This window comes from Corapipo altera, unplaced genomic scaffold, assembly GCF_003945725.1.
Source record: "Corapipo altera isolate COAL_440 unplaced genomic scaffold, ASM394572v1 23b, whole genome shotgun sequence".
NCBI classification, from domain to species: domain Eukaryota; kingdom Metazoa; phylum Chordata; class Aves; order Passeriformes; family Pipridae; genus Corapipo; species Corapipo altera.
Window position 1 is genome coordinate 16,121,645 of NW_020884885.1, and position 21,415 is coordinate 16,143,059.

At 42.2% G+C, this 21,415-nt stretch overlaps 1 protein-coding gene across 7 annotated transcripts in view; it reads left to right on the forward strand.

The window, feature by feature from the left end:
- Positions 1-21,415, forward strand: part of TSPAN4 (tetraspanin 4) — a 355,539-nt gene that overhangs the window by 149,324 nt on the left and 184,800 nt on the right. For 3 of the 7 annotated variants that reach the window (XM_027641996.1, XM_027641997.1, XM_027641998.1), the window contains one exon: positions 12,686-12,765. The exons of 1 other annotated variant lie outside the window; for it this stretch is intronic. In XM_027641996.1, coding sequence (XP_027497797.1) covers positions 12,703-12,765 — 63 coding nt within the window. In that variant the 5' untranslated portion in view covers positions 12,686-12,702. Of the gene's footprint in view, positions 1-11,815; positions 12,096-12,157; positions 12,766-21,415 lie in introns of those variants that run through there. 3 more of the 7 variants (XM_027641992.1, XM_027641991.1, XM_027641990.1) reach the window with 3 other exon arrangements.

Here is a 21,415-nt window from a genome sequence, read left to right on the forward strand (position 1 = left end):
TGTTAAAAACTAGGGCCACAGAGAGGTTTACAGCTCTGCTGTATAGTTATGTGTGTAGTCTGGCAGAGGGCTGTCTGAATTTCTGCAGTAGCTCCCACTGATGTGAGGCTCCAGGTCTACCAGCAACAGCCTGTCCCTGTTCCCAACAGGGAAGAACTGTCCCTCACTGCTTAGTGGCTTTCAGTGGCTCCAGTCCCATGTAGATCACTTCCCAGCCAGCTTTCCCTGCCATTTGTGCTTCTCCAGTGCTTCTTAGGAGCTTGGGACATTATGGCCTCATGTACTATTTAACTGTCAGTTTAGTGGGAACCAAAACATATTGAAAGCCTGGATGCAAAATAGCAACGTGGGCTCTGTGCATTGGTCTGCTAGGTGGGGCCAGATGATCTTGACATAATCGCTTTGACAGGGTGGGTAAATCCCACCTGCTGTTTGGCAGGAGCAGAGGAAAACCTGCAGGTTGGTATTTCCCTGCTGGGGAAAGCAGCCGTAAGGGAACACTGCCAGGTTATGCTCAAACCAGTTATCTTCTTGTTGAGAACCACTGGGAGTCCAGGAAGAAAAGAGGATGCTTTTGAAGTCAAGTCTGTCTGTTTATGAGCTTCAATAAGTAGCAGAGACCAGATTGTCCCAAGGGCCAGGGGTAGGGGAACCTCTTGTGTAATTCCTCTGATCTGCAGGTTTTGTTATGTGGATTTGTAGTTTAGGATTAAAAAGACGAAAGACCTTTTAAGTATGGGTTTCATTCTGCTGATCGTGTCATCGTCCACAGATGTGGAGCCAGCCAGTGTGTATCAGACCCTTCATCAACTAATTAACTTGAGTTGTCAAGCTGCAATCAGTGAACTGCTCTCATACTAAAATAATAATGATAAATTCCTCTCATCTGAACCTGTCAGCTTCCAGCTGCAAGAGGCACAAGTCTGCAGAATCTATAACTTACCCCATGAAGGAAAATCAGATTTGCATCTCTGTCTTGCCAAAGCCAGCTTGGCTTGGTTCCCTTTCTAGCAGAGTTTTCTGTTGGAGGAGCAGCTAAGGCCAGGCCAAGATTATGCCGGGACTTGTAGCAGGGCTAATAGCTGCCATCAGACTGCCAGATGCAGTGCTTTGAGTCCTTGTTTCACAGGGAACGGAGAATGTGCTCCGTGGCTGGGTGAAGGCAGGGGAGTTCCACATTGTGAAGGCTCATGGTTTTCTCGTTTTAGTTGGTGATTGAGGAGCTGATGTTTTTTGGTTTCTTTTGGGTTGCATTTTTACAAATTTGTCTGTAAGGGCTGTGTTCTGTTGAAATTCTGCCCGTGATTATTTTTTTAGGTGCAAAAGGTGCTACACATTTCACTGTAGAACCGGATCTGAGACCTGTCTGAAGGAACAAGTGTCCAGAATGCCTTTGGGACCACTTGTCTGCCCCACAGAGCTGGCAGGCCAGCAGGGAGTCCTCACAGGCTCTGGTGAGAGTGTCAGCCCTTCTCCTTCCCATTTTTTGGAGCTTTAATGTCCTGTTACATCTGTCCTGTCATACTTGTCATACCTATCCTGTCTTAGATCAATAAAGAAATTCCATTCCACAGTGGTAAAGGGAATCCTGTATTCAATCCTTCTGCCCCTCTGTCTCACATTAAAAAATTGAATGCCAGCTCATCTAAATATGATGAATCCTGCTCACCACAATATCCAGGCATCAGTGGGGGCAGAAGCTTGCTCCAAGACTTGTCTGGACTAAAAGTAGTCAGACTTTTGAGGCGTTGAGATTAGAAAAACACCTTGCCATGAATTCAGTCAGTTTTGAATCAGGCTCCAAACACAGTATGGTGTTTGAGCCAGGCAGTGAGTATAATTATCTTCTAGGTATTTTCAGTTCTTTACTCTTGCAAATACATCAAGCATACTGATTATTGGCTTGATTAAGAGGAATAGTTTTAGCTTTATAGTGTTTGACCCCGATAGGAATTTTTTTTTTTTTGGTAGTGATTGACTACCTAGGAATTCCAAGCAAAATGGAAGCAAACAAAAATGATTGTGTGCTCTATCCAGACAGACTTTGACCAAGGAATTTATGTAGCCTTCTAAGAAATAGTGGCTAGCTTTAACTGCATGAATCTCTTTGTACAGTGTAAACATAACAAATAGAAATTAAAAGTACAGTTTGCCCTACAGCATAGGTTTGGATGACATTTACAAAAGGCTATAAAGCATTTTAATTAAAGTTTTTTAGGCTTATAATCATGCGGTTTTTGAGATAAATACCCTTAGCAATACCAGAGTAATGCAGAAACTTAATATGGTCTTTATATACCTGGAAATATGTGTAAAATAAATATATTTCTAAGAAGGTCTTCCTTCCCCATCAAATAAGAAATCTTGTCTGAAGACAGAAATGCAGAATACAGAAATTATGAGGCTGGGTTTTTCTTTGTACATTCCCTGCCATTTCTGAAAACCATCATGGAATAAATACCATTTTTCTGTGGAAATGCTCCTAATAATTTTTCACATGGCTTCTTGGTGATTCGATGCAGAAATATTTTTTTAGTATATAAATCTGCCTTCATAAACATCCTCATAAATATAACACAGCAAAAAAAACTGCTTGGAGGTCAGAATACAGAAGAGGTTGAGCTTGCAGTTTTAGCAGTTTAATGTAGGCTGAGGCTTAGATTTAGCAGGATTAAATTTTGCAAAAGTCCGGTGCCAGGTGTTTCTTACAGAGTAGAAATGTCTGAAAGCCTAGTGCAAACTAATAGGAAACACTGAGCACAAATGCTCAAGTGAAGTTTAGGCACAAATTTGGTTTTGATTAAATCCAGAATCTTAACCAGTGTGCAAAATGGGCAGTGACTTTAAGGATTAAACAGACATTTTGGCAGTACCTTTTCAATGAGCATCTAAATTCAGGCACTGATTCTCTTACATTTTTTACCATTAAAGCTCTAAGTTACATCCTTATTTCTGTCCAAACAAAGCCTCCATGATTTAAATTAAATAACATTAAGTCCCTTAATAAATAGAGAGGAGTTTCTCATTTTTTTAGACATCTCGAATTTGCTGAATTAGAGCTCATGTATTATGTTTTGGTAACTGAGTTTGCGTATGTTTTGCAAAAACAGTATCCCGCTACCTTAAAATACAGGTGCCTCTTCTCTTTGTGTTGATGTACTCTTCCTTAGGGACATGAGCCTATTTACAGATTTTGACAGTGAAATATAAAAAGCTGGATTGTGGTGATGGGAACAAGTAAATACAGATATGTGGTTTCCAGTTCAGGTGATACTTTTTATTCCAAAAGAACACTTTTTTTTCAAGCATTATAGCTATTGTACTCACTAATATGCCTTTTAGGAGTGTAAATCCTAGGTTATCATTTTAAATTGTTTACCTGTATGTGTTATCTGTTCAAAAAATGTGTTTGACAGTATGTCTGCTGGTAGCATTCCTGAAGTTATTTTTGACTGTTCACTGTTATGAATGCTCAGAATAGCAAAGCAAAAAGCCAAAGCTTGTGGTACTACCCAGAATTTTTTTTTTAATAAACTTTTTGATAGCAGAAGCTCCTTTCTTTTTGCTTGAATGGTTATAGAGATGTCAAGGATAAGAGATCCATTGCTGTTTACTTTTATTATGTGGGATGATGTAAGTGCTGTGATTCCATATGACATTAAGAACAGAAACAACAGATGATAACCTAATATATAAGAAGATATATGACCACTTGCATTTTCTTTGTACAGGTCCATTGCATTTTAATATCAATATTTAATTATCACCTAGTGGTTTTGTTTACTATTTGCTTTCAAATACTCTTAATTTGCTGCAGGCTCTTTAATACTTCAGTCTTAATTTTAAGCTCTCTCCAACACATCTTGCATTCCAAGAAATGCATTGAGTTGGTGTCACAAACCTTCCATATAATAAAAAATAATGCCTTTTTCTTACTCTAAGAAGTTGCCTTTCAAGATGAAAAAAAGTACATCTATTGCTCCCTGTATTTTTTCTTTTAACTAGGATTTTGGAAGGAACCTAAGGGAACTAGGAGCAAATTGAGGACTTTTGGCTATGAACAGAAAGACAGACCCAGCAGTGCAGCAGCAGAGATCATTTCTTGAGCCAGCCCTGGGGTCTTGGCATGCTTGCTCACATCTGTTGACTGAGTTGATGGTAGGAGAGCTCCTTTCCCCATTTCAAACTCTGTTCTTTTGGCCGAAGGCACGCAAGTAGATCTGCAAAGCAGTAGCCTCAAAGGTATGTGCTCAGGGAGTAACTCCTTCTGCTACGGCGGCTGTATGGAGATCCCAGCTTGATGTGAAGCCTTTTGAACGCTGCATTTCTCATACTTACGTACAATCCCACTCGTGAAAGCATTTAAGTGTGTACTTACTGTTTAGGTACATGAATATCTCAATGCAGTGAAAACTGTGGTTGAGTACTTAGTTGAAATGGGCTCTCTGTGACCTGATTCTGAAATGTGCTGAGTGCTTGGATGCCTGTGAGGTCAGTGAATGCTTCTGGGCCTTCATTGCTTTGGAGCTGGAGCTGAAATATGGTTATATGAACTCTGCTTCATGCTCATGAGCGTGCAAAACCTTAGTCCTGTTTTTAAGGATGCAAGACAAGAAAAGAATCCATTTTGAATCTCCAAGGGAAAAATCCATAAAGATGTTAAAAGGCAAACACTGGTTAGGGAACATTATTGAATCTTTGAATTTTTCTAAGTCATTGTTTTGTTTTGTTTGCTTTTGCTTTCACAAGCCCGCAGAACTGTGCAGTTTAAGGATTTTCATGTCTGATTACTTTATACTTGACAGAAAGATCCTGAGTACCACGTGTGTGTTTGAAGTGGTATTTCTTTGAATGTCAGCTGATCTCTCAGGTTAGATAAAGTAACCTGATTTTAAGAAAACTAGCACATAAATTGCATTTGTGCTGCTAAGACCTGCTGACACTGCAAAGATAGGTCTTGACAAAGATTTTATTTGAGCTACAACTCTTCTTGTACAGGGTGTCAGATGGGTTCTTTATTTCTGTTCTTATGTTCTTTATTACTGAGGACATTAGTAGGGAAACAGGGCCTTCTGCTTCTTCAGGAGTTCAGTGACTGGCCCTGCTTGTCTTTCATCTGCAGCAGTAATCCTCTCTGTCCAGGGCTGAAATATGTAGAATTTACTGGGGAAACAGGAAATCTCCTTACTTAAAATTTTCATTTTTGGACAAGAGAAATTGTTAGCAAATAGGATGACAAAAGCTCAGAAAGCACAAATGGCAAAGGAGGTCTGTGGTGCACAGGGTTCTGGGGACCAATACCAGGTAACTTTTTCAGAGATTTTATTTGTTTAATCTGACTTGGCACCAGCTATCCTGCATGCGTGTACAGTCTCATCACTGTTTGAACATACAGATGCTCAAATATGGGTGAAGAAAAAGCCCTCAGTGTGAGTCATGCACGTACCAATACTGGTATGTGTGAGTGCACAGGCAGAGGTGATGGCAGCAGTTATGCAGATGAGGGCACATAAAAAGCAGTAAGGTTTCTGCAAAAGTAACTTGTTCACAGGCTTAAATAAAGAGTGTTGCAAATCATACCCAAAATATTTTCTCTGTGTCTCTGATTACGTTATTTCCATAGCAACTAATTATGCCATAAACCAAAGATCATGACTTCAGGTGACATGTGAGCAGAAGGAGATGAGTTATTAAGTATTGAAGATTTTTTTTATGCAAATTTCCTTATTTATAAAGGAAAAGGAAGAATGAAAATAAAAAAAAAACCAAACAAACAAAAACCAAATGAACCAACCCTGAGTTCTGCTATGTAAGTGAAATTGCTTCTGACTGGAATGTATTTTCAAAGTTTTGTTGGAGGCATCAGTAAATCTTTTAAGGAGTTGGAAGTACAACTGTGAATATCAAAAGATCTTTGTATTAGCTGAGGAAACCTCTAGAACGTCTTACCTCTTGCCTGTCCAATCCAGGGTTTAACCTCTTTCCAGCAACTATAGCATTTTACAGATACTGAAATTGTTAATGGAGCAAGGACCATGGAAATAAAAGGGAAGGTGTGGGATCTTCTTATGTATGCAGTAAGTTTGAGGTTTCAGTGAAACATGCTCTCTTCTGCTTCACTTACTAAAAAACATTCATATTTCTTTCTAAAATAAAAGGTTCCCAAGAGATTCTGAGCATGGTAATACTCTTTGAGCTGGAGGACCTGCTGCCCAGCGTAGGACTGATGTTGCTTGACTTACCTATTTCTTGGGCTGCTTTAACATGTCTTGCTTTTGGTTCAGGAACTGGTTGTATGGCTCCCACTTGAGCCACTTCTGACCCACTTGAGCCTCTCTTAAAGCCTTTGGCAGCACATGACAGCACAGGCTTATTGCACCATGAGAATTTTAAGGAGAGAGCAGGATTTAGGGATGAAATCCTTTGGTTGCTGCTTTAATTGAACTTGAATGTTTCCAGGGATGGGGCATCTACAACCTTTTTGGGCAACTTCTTCCAGTATTTTATCAGTTCACTGTAAAAAATTTCTTCCTTATATCTAGTCTGAACCTACCCTCTTTTAGTTTAAAACCATTACCCCTACTCCTGTCACTACAGGCCCTATTAAAAAAGCTGTCCCCATCTTTCTTTTAAGCTCATGCAGGTTCTGAAAGGCCACAATGAGATCTACTCAGAGCCTTCTCTTCTCCAGGCTGAACAACCCCAGCTCTCTCAACCTTTCCTGATAGGGAAAGTGTTCCAGCCCTCTGATTGCTTTTGTTGCCCTCCTCTAGACACATTCCCAAGAGGTCCGTGTCTTGAACTGAGGACTCCAGAGCTGAATGCACTATTCCACATGGGCTCTCATCAGAATACAGAAGCAGAACCATCTCCCTTGACCTGTTTGCCATGCTACTTTAGATGCAGCCCAGGATGTGGTTGGCTTTCGGGGCTGCAGGGAGACACTGCAGGCTCATGTCATTTTTCATCTGCCAGTACCTGCAAGTCCATCTTCAAAGGGTTGCTCTCAATCCCTTCATCCCCCAGCCTGTACTGATACTGGAGTTTGCCCCAACCCAGGTGCATGACCTTGCACTTGGTCTTGTTGAACCCCATGAGATTCCCATGTACCCACTTCTTGAGCTTATCCAGGTTCCTCTGAACAGCATCCCATCCCTCAGGTGTGTCAGCTGCACCACTCAGCTTAGTGTCTTCTGTGGCCTCAGTGAGGGTGAACTCAATCTGATAAAGACATTAATTTGATGTCTGATAAAGACATTAAACAGTACTGGCCAGGGCTGAGCAGAGACTGAAGGCCTGTGGCAGTGTGAGGCTGTCAGGTTAAAAATCATATTCTCACTCCCTTTGCCTTGCGCTTTTAGTCATTTATATTCATGCAAAATGAATATACAAAAGCAAACAAATCAAAGACTCCATCACAAGGCTTTTTCCTCCCAGCTGAAACAGCCAACTTCCCCCTGAACTTTGGTTCACCCTCCAGTCAGAAGAGGTAATGTTTCCCTTAGTCTTTGGAAGAGGCACAATTTTTACAAAGCCTGCATCACTGAATCAAATGTAACCACACAGTAGCTGCAAAGAGTACACTGGGGGAAGAAAGAAGGGATTGCTCTCCAGGCATATTACACACAACATTCTTGTGTGGTGATCTCTGTACATGAAATTATGAAGTTCAGCACTTGGAGTGTATTTATCGATTGATCACCCTTAGCTGATTTCAATGTTGTGGTGTGAAGCAAAGCTAATAACTCACAAAAGGACCACTCTTTTAGTCATTTTTGATCTTAGACATTTTGTTCATTGAAACTACTGGGAATGACTGTCACCTGTCACATGCATGGCTTTGTACACCCCCCTGTTGCAGAACAGGGGCGGTTGTCACGTACTGTATTTATACAACTATTTCAGTATTAGTTTCTACAGGATTCTTTAAAATTTATTTCACAGATCACTTCTTAACAAACAGTCTACTGATGTTAATGCCAAGTGGGTTGTTTCATTAGAAGGATGGAGCAGGTATGTAAAGTTTTGAAGACAGTGACGAGGCATTAGTAGGGAAAAAGCCTTTGCAACCGTTAAAGGACTTATGAGACTAAATTAATGAAGAGGTGAGTTAGTGGCTGCATTTTGTGTGACCTGAAGGCACTGGTGTATTGTGATTATGAGAGTTAAATCATGGAGGAGGAAGAGAAAGGAGGATTCAAAATGGGTAAAAGGGAGGCCTGATTCAACATGATATTGAAATACTGGTTGGTTTCAGTTGATGGTTCCTTTGGGTCCAGAGGAATCACACGCAGTGAGGCATGAGGAGGGAAAGCCCTGAACATGGAACAGGCAAAGAAGCTGGGTCTGGAAAAACATGGTGCACCAAAAGAGGAGCCAAGGATGAGCTGAGGGCCGAAGTGGGCCAGAAAGCAGCTCTCACCAAAATTATGCGGACAAGCAGGTTTTTTTGGCATCCCTGGTAGACGGTTTTGATGTATTAACCATCATTTGAGCTCAGAGTCCACACACAAAGCCTGCTCAAGCCTTGGCAGTGGTGATACCCCTGTCCTGGGGTCAGGGTCCAGCAGCACTCCTCAGCTGCAGCCCACCTGGGACTTGGGACTGCTGCCTGTGCTCTCACATGTACCTGTTGCATGTGCACTGCATGTACTCCATCCTGACTGGCCCAGGTGCCTGTGACCCCTTTAAAGGAGGAATGTTGCCATGACGAGTGGAGGCAATGGAGTAGGGGCTGGCAGCAGAGGCACTGAGCACAGCAACAAGAACAGCTTAGGAAACTGGAAGTAGTTTTGGCTAAGGGAGTGGGGTCTGCAGTGGCTGCAAGCTTAGGGTGAGGTGGGAAGTGTGGGCTGAACATGTAGGTGTTTGTCTTCAGGTGAGGCTGCTCAGAGAAAGGGTGTGAGGGATAACAGAGTTAACAGATTTGCTGCTGATGCCCAAACCTTTATTGCCTGGAGTTCATCTGATGTCGGTAGAGTCAGAGTGCTGCCTCTCCTCTTTCAGGGGCAGGGTTTTGGCTGGAGATGTTGAAGGGTTACCAGACCTCTACTCAGAGCAGCAGGGACAGAGTTGTTATAACCTAAATGGTAGCGTGCCACCACAATCAATACAAATTGAACCTCTGCCGGCGAGATTGCACAGTGCCTGCTTTCTTGTGTAGAGGAATCAATATGAATTGGCCACAGGATGGGAATATACAGATGTAGTTAGGGAGAGAAAACGTAGATGTTAAGCAGAGGTGAACAGAGGTCACTAAGTCCAGTGATGTGGCTGTGATTTTAGGCTCAGTCATTAAAAAAAGTTTTGTGAAATCTTCGATTCACCTGCTCCTTGAGTCACCCTTATAGGCATAATGGCCATAATGGCAATGCTTCCAAAGTGTATTCTTCTTTGTTCATATATAACTTTATTGTTAAGCAGCTTAAATGTCAATGTGGGTCCCAGCATGTGCCTTTCATCCACTTTACACCAGGGATGGGCAAGAGTAGAGTACATCAGCCCTTCTCTTTTTGTTTTTCCCCAATTCCCATGCAGGATCTTACTCCATCACATAAGCATGTCATCCAAGCTATGGTTAGCTTGCTGGAACAACATTGCTATCTCAAGGATTTCCCATTTAGGTTAGTGATTCTGACTGGGTTTCCTGACATGGAAGATGTAATAAAAAATGATTCTGGATCTGTATAATGTCTGTATCCCCAGTTAATCTGTTTTTAATTAGTTGTTGGTGTTGGCATGAGAAAGAACAACAGCAATGACTTGAGAACTAAATTTTACACTAAAGTGCCTTTAAAAAGTTGTCATTTCCAAGAGGTGTGCTAAGTGATGATGCTGAAAGGAGGCTGGAGTAAAAGTACCCTTATTTTATCGGTCATGCAGGACCTCTGCCTTCCTCATGCATCCTTCTGTAGCTGTCCAAAATATATCCACAGTGTGTCAATGTTTATTACTTTTTATTTAAAAGCAACATTTAGAAACTCTCCCTTGTACCTCAGATCTTGGCTTTATAAATTATTCCACCCATATTAAGAACTTAATTTCTTAAGAATTGATGATTTCTTGCCTCAAGGGAAGGTGATATCAAGTGATTTCTAAGTCTCTTCTTATCCAGATAGCAAATGAGCTGCCTTTAGGGCTTCAGATGTCTAGTTTATGGTAAATATGCTAAATTCTCCTCCCTTACATGCAATACCATGGACACTCTTGTTAAATAACAGTTATCTGACTTGTCACTGTTTCAGCATAATTTGTGTGCTGAGAAGAAACATTTAATATGAAGCTCTTTGCATAGGCAATGCAGAAAATATTTGAATCACCTTTGGTTTCTGTTGCCAAACTGGTCTATTTGCAATAGAGACGAGGAGGAAGGTTGGAGGCAGAACTGTCTGGTGCCACAGGAAAAATTAATGGTATATTGGAAACTCAGAGTGAGAACAGATCTGCTTCCATGGGACCATCTTTATGTGCTAGGAAAGGAGGACTCCTTTATGGGGACAGAGTTTATACTGTGCAAGAAAGGGAGGGAGGAAGAGTAGAAAACTGACTTCCATCAGGGCTATGAAGTTTCTCTAATTTTAAGGGTAGGGAAATTAAAAAGTGGAAAAGTTGTAAGTTATCAAAGTTGTTGAAATAGATGGCACAGGAGTTACTACCCTCATGTTTTGTGCTCAAGTTCTTTCTCTCTAAAGTTTGCACCAGGTATGGTCAGTGTATTTATAGTTTGTGGAGGAAATGAAGAGAAATAATTAGACTCTAGGTTTGCAGTTTGTAAATTAACAGAATTAGAGGGTGGTTTGCAAGGGTGAACTGCTCAGGGTATGTGCATAACCAGCTCATTTTACTTTTACTAATTTGTTCTTTAATTAATTGGTGCCTGTGTCTCTCAGTTTGTGCTGAGACTTGCAAGATGCTTCATGCAAGAAACCTGTTTTCATCTTGATTAATTCTCTGCTGGGGCAAGCCTTTTAAAAAATATTAGCCAGCCATCTTTTCACTTGGCTCCAGTAGCTTACAGTCAGAATCAAAGGGCAGACAGAGGAGGAGAGGAGGAAGGCAGAGACAAGCCAGCTCATTTCACAGATCAGAAGTGGCACTACAGAGACAAGTGAGTTACTTTCACAGGGAATTTGGGACAAAGATGGTAAATGAGTCTTACTTTCCTGAGTGTTAATACTGTAACTCCCACAGTTTCAGCAAGATTTTTCCTTTCTGAAAAAGTTGTGTGTGGCATATTTTCAACTCTTTACTGCCGGTGGGAGCTGTCAGATTTTAGGGAAGTGCTCCCCAGCGTACTGAGCATGATGCCGATCAGTACGTTACCTGACAGGGGGACAAATGAGCTGGCTATACATTGTGCTGAGTGATGATTCTGTGGGACTGAGCGAATTAGGAAAATCCCGGTGATGGATCTGCAGTGGAACAAACAAGCCTTCCGGCAAGGGGAGCACGGCCTGTCCTGACCCTGCTCTCCCCAAAGCATCCCCAGCGCTTATGCGTGCGAAATCTTTACAGCGGTTACTTATTCCTGTTCCTTTCGGGCAGCGCCGTCGGTGTATCCGGGCCGCCCCTCTGGACCCCACCTGCACCAGGTTCGCTCTCCGTGCTCAGAGTTTCGGAGCGGGGGGGACCCGCAGCCCCGAGACCTGCCCCGGGCGGGGGTTCCCGCCGCATCCCCCTCCGAGGGGAGGTTGTCGGTCGGCGGGGTGCGGGCCGGGGTGTGCCCGGGGGCCGGGGCCGGGCCGGGGGCGGGAGGGGCGCGGCCGCGGGCGGGCCGGGAGCGCCATTGGCGCGGCGCTCGGAGGAGGGGCGGCCGCGCCGGGAATGGAGCGCCGGGGCTGGCGTGCCACAGGCTCCCGCCGCAGGAAGGGGATGCGGGGATGCTGAAAGTGAGCTCGGCGTCTCGGGGCAGAGCGATGTGGCGAGGAGGAAAGGGCCACGGGAGCTGCTTGCCTTTTGGATAATACCTGCCCCTGCCGCGGGTCTCGTGCGGCGGCACTCTCTTGTTTGTGTGTGGCATGCGGAGCCGGGGTTTTATATGGCATTTGAGAGCCGAGCGAGGTCACACTTCCTTTTTTTAAAATTCTTTGCTTTGGGTACAGTATACCTCTCTCTGATTTTTTCTTCCCTGGTAGCGGGGTGGGCCGGGAGGGACGATTGTGACAGTGACGGGAATGTTTACTTGTGCAGAAGTCTTTCTCATGTGGAAGCACGCTGCTCCCTAACTCCTGGCTAAGCAGACTTCAGTTCACCAACTTTGCTGCCGTACAGCAGACGTAACTCCTTGACAGGATGGCAGACAAAAGAACAGCTGGCACAAAGCAATAGGGGATTCGTAGCAAGGAGGAGGAAAGAAGATCACAGACCTTTCACCCGCGCCATCGACGCCCGACAGCTGTCAGAGCAGCGGTGGAAGGGACAGCTGAAGCCACCATGCGCAGGTCTAGCACCGATGAGTCGACCTATCACAGGAGCCCTTCCCTGGACAGCAAGGATTACAGTTTCCCAAATGGCACCTTTCGTCGCTACAGCAGCATGTATGGTGGCCAGTTTGGGGCTGCCAGCAACTCTTTTTTTGGATTCCACACCAACCCAGGCCCAAAGGCCACCAAGGCTAAGTACACGTCCCCCAAGGGAAACAAGTACGTTGTCTTTTACCTGGATCTCTCATTTATTTTTCTCCTAGAACTGAAGAGGTGCAGCATGGCTCACAACTGCCTGCAGTGTATCAAGTACCTAATGTTTGTTTTCAACCTTCTCTTCTGGGTGAGTACACATTTGAAACTGCGAGACGGTTACCTTTGTGTCTGCTTACTAAGATGGAAGGTGAACTTGTTGCTTCTTTTAAACTTAAAAGTTTAAACTTGGAAGTTGAACAAAGTGATGTCTGGCCTCTTTAATTTGTGTAGACAGTCTTCTGAGGATTTTCTTCATCCTCTCTTTTCCTGGCCTTCAGCTGCTTTTGAAAACTGTGATACAAGGCAGAAGAATGTGGTTTTAGAGACCAGTTGCATGAATACCTTCATCACTTTTTTCCAGTGGGAGCAGTACACTGTTTTTTTGTGCTCTGATCTTTCGTTCTCATGTGTGCTTGCCTCAAAAGTCATGCATAATCCTACAGAAATTGCTGAGGCCATTCATGATTGTAGAGTTGAGCACATGCTTATGTCCATTGCTATATTGCAGATGTCACACTTGGTACACCACAATATGAAAGCCTGTGTCAGGAAGCTCCAGGTAATCATTCTCTGTCCCAGTTGGTGATGGGTCCTGGCATTGCCATTCCCAGTTGAAGACATGGCTCTGAAGGGTGGAGGGAGACCAGAGCCCTCCTCACTGCTTCTGAGACTGCTACTCCGTGGAGGAGCTTACAAATCTCTGTGAGGCATGAGTGTGTCAGCAGGACACATGGATGTGCATCTCTGTATCGCGTTTTTAATAAATGAGGTGGCTGTCAACAACACACTGGTTGGGCATTTCACTCCCATGACATGGAGTGTAGGCTGTAGCTGGAGACCGAAGAAGCTCACTGTGGGGGTTTGAGTCACAAATGCTGTTCGTCCTGTTAAAAAGGGAGTAGCATGATTGCTGGGGCAGGAAGTGGTTTGTAGTTCAGTGTCTCCTGTCCAGAATCGTATGTGGGAGAGTCTGTTGCGAGATCATCAGGAGGTGCCTTTAAATGGCTCGTTCTTCCTGAGTGGTTTATTAACATGCTGAGGCAAATAAGGCATATTATAAAGTGACACCACTTCTGTCCTGGCACTTAAGGAGAGGGTATATGTTTGCAATTGTATGTTACCGTGTCTGTATTACTGATTGCCTGTGCTCTAATGAATTGGTGGAGTACATGGAGGGCTGTGAGTGAGATGCAAAGAGCTGTTCTCTAGTGTGCACTGCTGTACAGCTGTTTAAAGCCAGGCATGCTGCAGTGCATCAGAAAATACAAAGTGCAGGCAACTTCTGCTGACCTGAGTCATACCAGGGAGTTGGGGTGTGATAAACTAGTTTGAGTGCACTGAATTGGCAGAGTACTAACCAGAGCTACGAAACACAATGAGGGTGCTATCTTTTCATCCTAAGTAAGCTGGTAGAAAGTGTATTGGTAAGACTGCAGTGTGTCTTTCAAGGCTGACTCTGGTTGCTTCTGCTTTCCTAAAAATTTTCTAATGTTTATTGCAACCTTCTCTGAACCTTTCTGAAAAAGATGAACATTATCTTCCTTGTTCTTTTAAGCTTTGTGCCTCTACTGACTGTCCCTGGTCAAGATTATAACACTGACAGCTAGTTGAAGTGTCTGCTAGAGAAAAGCAATTGGGTGCTGGCATTAATAGCTCTTTTCAGGACTGGGCACGGCACTGCCACAAAGGATACAGGCATTCTGAATCCTATTACAATATTCATTTTCCACTGAAGCATATACATGTGATAAGAAGAGGTACTGCTGCAAGTAATGTGTGTGTATTTACAAAGGCAAGGTGGCACATAGTAGTATATCTTTGGCATGCTTTTCAGTAGGAAAGCTTTAATACTTTGAGAGAGAAGGGAAGGTTTTTGTTTTCCCCCTGAAGCCATCAGAGCTATTCCAAGCTATGCTTGGAGGGAGTGAAAAGATAGGGGTCCCAAAAAGAGAATAACTGTGTCAACGGGGCTCTTCATGAACTAAAGCATACGAGCAGGGGAGTGGGTGGTGTCAAATACTGCAGCACAATTTCTGTTTTGTTTCCCTTTCACATGCTACCTGCACAGCAGGAGTGATTGATGATGATCATGTCCAAATGAAGTTTGCACAGCATGTAGTTATAATAGATGCAGCTCTTCACCTTCTCACAGTGTAGAAAGTAACTAAAATGGATGATTTTTAAAAGCACTGGCTTAAGCTGACCTATCCTTAGTAAAAGCAGAAAAAAATTTCCATTTCTAGTGATAAAAAATCTTAGAGTGATTACATGTTGATGATGCTGTTGTTTTGTTTTCCATCGTGCTGTCAGTTATCTGTCATGTTTTACTTTGTAAAATTAAAGGAAAAGCATCTCTGCAAGAAAACAGGATTTTTCTTTGCATACATGCTCACAGAAGTTTTGCTGGCTCCACCTTTCCCCTCCACCCTTCTTTAGGTGGTTGGTTAGTGACAAACAAGAGTTTAAGTAGGAAGAGGACTTTTTTTTTCATGCTTTGACCTCCAAATAAAAACTGCAGTTATTTTCATGTATTGAGAGCAGTCATTACATTAAGTGAATTAAATGCCTATTATAGGTTGTTCTTGCTTTTTATTGTTTCGAGCAAATGCTTTGATTTCCTTCAGAAATCATATTTTCTTCTTCCTCTTCCTGTTCATTAACTCTAGTACATCTTGTGCATCCCTACAGCCTATTTCCCAGTACTTTCAGCTATCTTTTCCACAGTATGACAGAAAAACAGTCCTCAGTCCTGTGCAATTCCAGTGGGATTGGTACTGCATTTCTGAGGAAAAGATCCTTTTCTTAGAATACTGGTGAATTTATAGGAAACAAAATCTCTGAGACCTTGATTTTAAATGTTCCTGGCAGGCTTTGTTGCATTAGGTGCAGCGCTCATGCTGTAAAATTTTTAAGAGCTGTCATATAACTGTGAAAACAGAGCGAATTTCTCCTCCCCTTTCTGATGGTTAAAGGGAGAACAAAGCTCCTTCACAAGTGTCAGAGGCTGAAATGCCCTGTCAGTGTTGGTGCTGAATCAGTCCATTGGTACAGCAGACTAGGAGCTATTACATGTAGAGAAAAAAAGTGGATACTCCTAGAATAGCTCATTTCTTCATGAAGAGTCCTGTGCAAATTGCTCCTGATGCATTTGCAACTACTCTGGGGTATTAAGATATTGAAACGCAGGCAAAACATTAGAGAGCAGCACTGCCACTCTAATGGGAATTGCCATTCAGAGGCCATTTCCTGGAATATTGCCAGATGTATAGGAGCCATCATTGTATCACTGCGCTGGTTTGTAAGCTCCCAAAATAACTTTTGTCACCTGATACATCATCCTTGTCTGATTTCATTCATTTTTATGGACTTTGATTTTCATTTGTTGAATTGCTGAACCCTCGAGACTGAAGATCACCTCAGATGATTGCAGAGCAGACTATTTTTATTTCATAAGGAAATATTTGTATTTCACTGTGAAATACCCAGGGAAGAACATTTGTTTTCCTCACTCTGTCCTCCGGACATCCAGCGTTTCTTTACAGTCAGTAAAACGAACTGTTTTCTTTCTGTGCTTTTAATCCAAGGCTCTGCTTGCCTTCTTTTTTTGTTGTTGTTGTTGTTGTTGTTAGGAAAAGGTGGGATATATCCTAAAGGCTGAGAGAGTGCTATAGAAAGAAAAAGGTCATCCCCTTAATCCCCTTGGCTTATGCAGCATTCCCACTTGCTTCGACTTCTAACTCCCAAACCTCCAAGACTCAAAGACTCGTGTTGCCAGTGGCTTGTGCTTTCCTTAGATCCCGTGCTGGGGAAAACTGGCTAGATTGGTAGCCATTTGCCCCTCAAATAATTGAGTACCTTTGTCTGACTCTTCAGGTAGTGCTTTAACCAATGGAGAAATTCAGTAAAGCACAGAGTTTGCAGAATGCTTTTGTTAGAAGTTATATAGGGGAGACAGCAACAAAAAGAAAGGAGGCAAAGAGGTTTATTTTTTATCAAACTTACCATTAATCACTTCTGTGCCTATGTCTCCTTTCTGTTGTTAAAACATACTAAATTTGTATGCATTACAAAGCAGTCAAAACCTTCAAAAAGTTATATAAAGGCTCTGATTCCATTGGGTAGGCACCCAAAGACACAGGGGAATTCTCTGATAGCTTGAAAACTTGGGAGTTGCCATCTGCTGGACACTCTGTGGCTGGGATGAGCAACTGGAGCTCTGCTTTCCACCTTTCTGGATGGCGAGATGAGGCAAGTCACTTTGCTTTCTTTTGCTATTTGTTCAGTATTAAATTCCTGGGAATGCTTTATCTTGGCTTGTGAGACACAAAGTGCAAATCTAAAATGTATGGAAACAGAGCCAAGGAAGTGGCAGGTGGCACTAGTGAATGCACTAGGATCTGTGTGGAGAAAACCAAAGAACCTATTGAATCTTATTCCAGGGTCCAGCTATGGGTCTCTTGCTCTGGCTTTGCTGCTGTTGATGGTTCATGGACCACAGTTTGGGAAGCTCCATACTAATGAGTCCTGCTGGCCTGGTGCAGAAGTAATACTGCCAGCAGTCGGTCTTTATTATTTGTATGTAATTGGAAAGAAGGAGGGGAAATAATGAAAATCAGAAGTCCCTTATTACTGGGATATTCTTCCTTCCTCGTACTTCAACTTAGTGCCACAGAAGTTCTTACAAGAACTGTACAAGAAGTTATAATATGTGGAAGACCAGACAGGACTTCTGAAAAAAGGAACAGCTTGATCTGAAAATGCACCGTGGGGCGATGGGTTATGTTTGAGTGATTCTGGCCAAATTTGGCCAGAGGGTGGAAGCAGAGGGGTGTCTCTTCGTTTCTTTGTGCCTTGGGAAACCAACTGGCATTATTAGCTTGAGAAGAGCTATTAGCTGGAAGCTGGAGAATTTTGTAAGAGAAGCAGCTGATTTTATTGAAGTGGATTTCTTGTCCTTCATTTGCTTCTTCCATCAGTCAGCTGAATGAGATTGATGGCTGAAACAGCCAGAAGCTCTGCAGATTGTTAGTGGCTGAGACAGCAATCATTTTGTGGTTATACTTGGCTGCAATCTTAAATTTGTGGAAAAAAAATTACCAATAGAGCAGTAAGTAATTTTAAAAGCAGGCCCCCCATTTCATCATCATTATGTGTACATGTTCAGCTCTGATGGGCAAGGGCTGCCACTTATCCGTGGAGCTGCTGCAGGTTGTTATGCAGGGTAGACAGTCATGTGTGTACCAGTTGGATGGTGCTCTGAGAAGAAAGTTTGATTAGAAATAAGACAGGTTGTGTACTTTCCAATGTATAAGAGGTGGAAAATATGTGGCAAACAAAAACTTGAATTATCAGCAAAACAGACTTCGCTTCTGTGTAATTAAAACGTGAAATGACATGCTAGAATGTCATTTTCTCTAACTGCCTCTGAGTCTCTGATTCTCCTTTGTTACTTAGCCCTTCCAGAAACTGCTCAGTCTGATTGACATCTTATCTCTGCTTCTGACTTTCTGAGGGCTCTCTGAGGATGTATTTTTAAGGAGCATTGCTTTTAAAGAAAGGAGAGTCATTTGATATGGGAATTACAGACTTCAAAAATGGCATTTCCATGAGAAGCAGAACTATTGAGAGCTGATATCAAGTGTGAGAGAGAGATGATTGTGTTACCTGATGTCTGATTTGTACGGGCACCAATTAGAGCTTTTCCCATAGTGGCACCATTCATGCAGTCTCTTTGCTGTGTGGATTCTGATGTCTAATAGGGATTTGGGATCATGCTGGAGTCTTATCTCCCAGTGAAGGCATTGCTAAGGACTACATTTGCTATCTAAATGCATACTTTCTGAAAACTTTTAAGAAGTTAATGACTTTGAAAGAATACATATCTGACAAATCAGGCTAACAGTGATCAATGTGCTCACAAGTTATTCATGGGATACTCAGCCAATACAGTTCTTTTGCATAATAATCTTTTTTTCCTTAGGAAACCAGTTTCAGAGGACTCTTCATAGAGAAGAAAAAAATTACCCTAAAGTTGACCATATAATAGATGCTATCTTCAGGTTGCTCACTGTATGCTAGATTATGCTTCTGTTGCTGATGACAAGGAGTGGTATCATAGTGTTATGTATGTTTACTGTCATATTGATGTGATTTTGACCACGAGTATTGGCAAGGACTAAGCACCTCACTTATAAGTTTTACTGTCAAGTATATCCACTGTACCTAACTCAGACTTACTGGTAGTACAAAAAACTGAGGAAATCCATCAGTGAGCAGACCCACAGGATAGGGCATGTTGCAGTTTTGGACAAACTGGCCTTTTTAAAGCAAAGAGTGAAAAGGCTGCAAACATAATTCCCTTTTCTGGACAGTGACAGATACTAAATTTGTTGCAGCCAATACTTTGAACTACACAGAGGAAGAAACAGGCAGGTGAGATAATTTCTATCTATTCCTCTTCCTCTGTCTCTTGGCTTGAAGAATTTTGAAGGCTTGCCAGTGCTTTTTTCTTACACAGGATTTCTCATCATTGGGGCCATGATCAAAGTGAGAGTTACTGCTACAATATATGCTGTCACCTCACATTTTATTCTGCCCAGGTATTACATCCTTTTCACCCCCTTTGAGACTTTATTTTAGAAGAATAACCTTTTGGTCAGGGGAGTGGTTGCAATTCTGTACCCACAGAGTACCTAGAAGAGTAAAATCTCAGTTTGTCTCCAGATGCTACTGTTTAAAACATGGTAGCTATTAATACTGCAATGTGGTTTATTTATTTAGAACATAACTTTTAGCTAAGGTTGCAAATCTGTACAAGTTGGAATAATATACAATCTCTATATAAAACATATAAAGACACTTCTCTCTGGTATTTGTAGTGCAAAGTGAGCAGTGCGAGGTCAAAAATGAAATGTGGAGTTGAATGGAATGAATTCTGTATACTCATACAGATTAGAGGCAGTAAATTGTATTTCTTAATACTGTCCTGTAATTGTTTCTCCAGGAAATGTTAAACCATCACAAGATGCAACAGAAGTAAATGAAATTGAAATTGCAGTCTGTAATTAGACTGTCATACTGTAACATGTCTTAAATCTGTCTTCAACAGAAAAACTAACACCCTCCAAAAAACCCTCCCAATCTGATTCAAGTGTGAATGCATGCAGAGCCTTATAATTTAATATGTTTCAACTGAGGCTTGTTCTAAAGATGCCATGCATTTGAAATAGTAGTTTGAATGAGACAGAAGACTTGATACACAAGGACAAAGGACCAGAATGACTTGGTATTTTAAGTTTTTATGCACAGGCTTTCAAGACTTTGGGATGTTTGTTTTGGTTTTTATTTGTTTTGTTTTGTTTTGTTTTAATTGGTTGGTTGGTTGGTTGGTTGTGGTTTTTCCCCTGCTTGTTTTTCCAGATTGCTCATTTCCTTGGCCATAACAACTTTGTTTGTTCTCAGGTACTTTGAAAGTAGTGCAGCAGCAGCTATTGATTTATGTCATCTTATTGCTGGAGTCCTTCTGAGCTGTATGGTTTAGGGGTGGCTCTAAATCCGGATCAGTTTAATCCATACTGGCTTATTATATTATTACTTTGTCTGCTTTTGTTTCTGCTCTGCACATTATGTGGTACTTGATTATCTGCTCATCTCACAAGCATCTTCGTGTTTTCTCCCCAGTTCATCCTTTACAGGAAAATCCTGATTTATGAACGCTTCATTTTCCCCTCCAGCTGTATTGTGTAAACTCCTTCTTGAGAAATCATGTGTTGTGATGCCTGTGAACGCTGCATGTGATGACCGTGAAATGATAGTGATTTACTAGTGCTGATGTTGTTTATCGCCCATGTCCATTGCATGTACTTTTAGTTTTTTCTGTGTATCATTCCTGGCTCTATCAATGGTGACTTTGATAATGTAGAGGCCTCTGGATATAACTTACAGTGGGAACGGACTTACATGGCCTTCCTTTGTAGTCATGCTTTGTTTATAAAACTACGAAGTGTCTGCTCCTACTCCATTTAGACAGACAGTCGTCTTACCCCTGTGTGTAACAGGATTTAGTTTGAGACCTGGAGAACAAGGAAAACTCTGCTGTGAGGGAGGGAAACCCAACCAATGACCTGCCTTCATGCATTTGTCAGTTTGCAATTTATTTTTTCATGTGAAGTTCATTTTCTTTTTTCCTAAGTGGCTTTCCTTTGTCGCAGTGACCAACTTTAATGATGAAACAGCCAGCACAAAGTACAATACTTGGAATTAAACAATTGAAGTCTCTTATTTTAAAAAGGCTTAGCACTTAGAAACAAAAATCTTATTGACTTAATAAGTGACTGTGTGGCAGGCCTGTGGTGGGATTATAAAGCCTTCACGTAACCTGCAGCTACACCAGCAAAACTGTGCTCATGTCAAGAAGGCTTGTTTTGTTCAGAGAACTGGTGTAGGCTGTAATGGCAAAAAAGTGCTTTTCCTAGTGTTAGCTGTTCCCCCAGTAGGGGCTTTGCTGGTTTAACATGCAGACAATTGGGTTTTTAGCCCACAGAGTATAAGAATGGTGATACTCTCTCTGTGCAGCTGTTGGACAGCGTGGGACCCAAAAGGCAGAATGGAGCTGGGTAAAGGGAAGGTGAATGTTACCTGTAGGAAACGAGATTTTGTTGTGGCTCAGTGGCCATGTGCTTAACCTATGCAACAGCATGAGGAGGCACTACCCTCTGAGTTGTGAGCAAGGTGCTTTC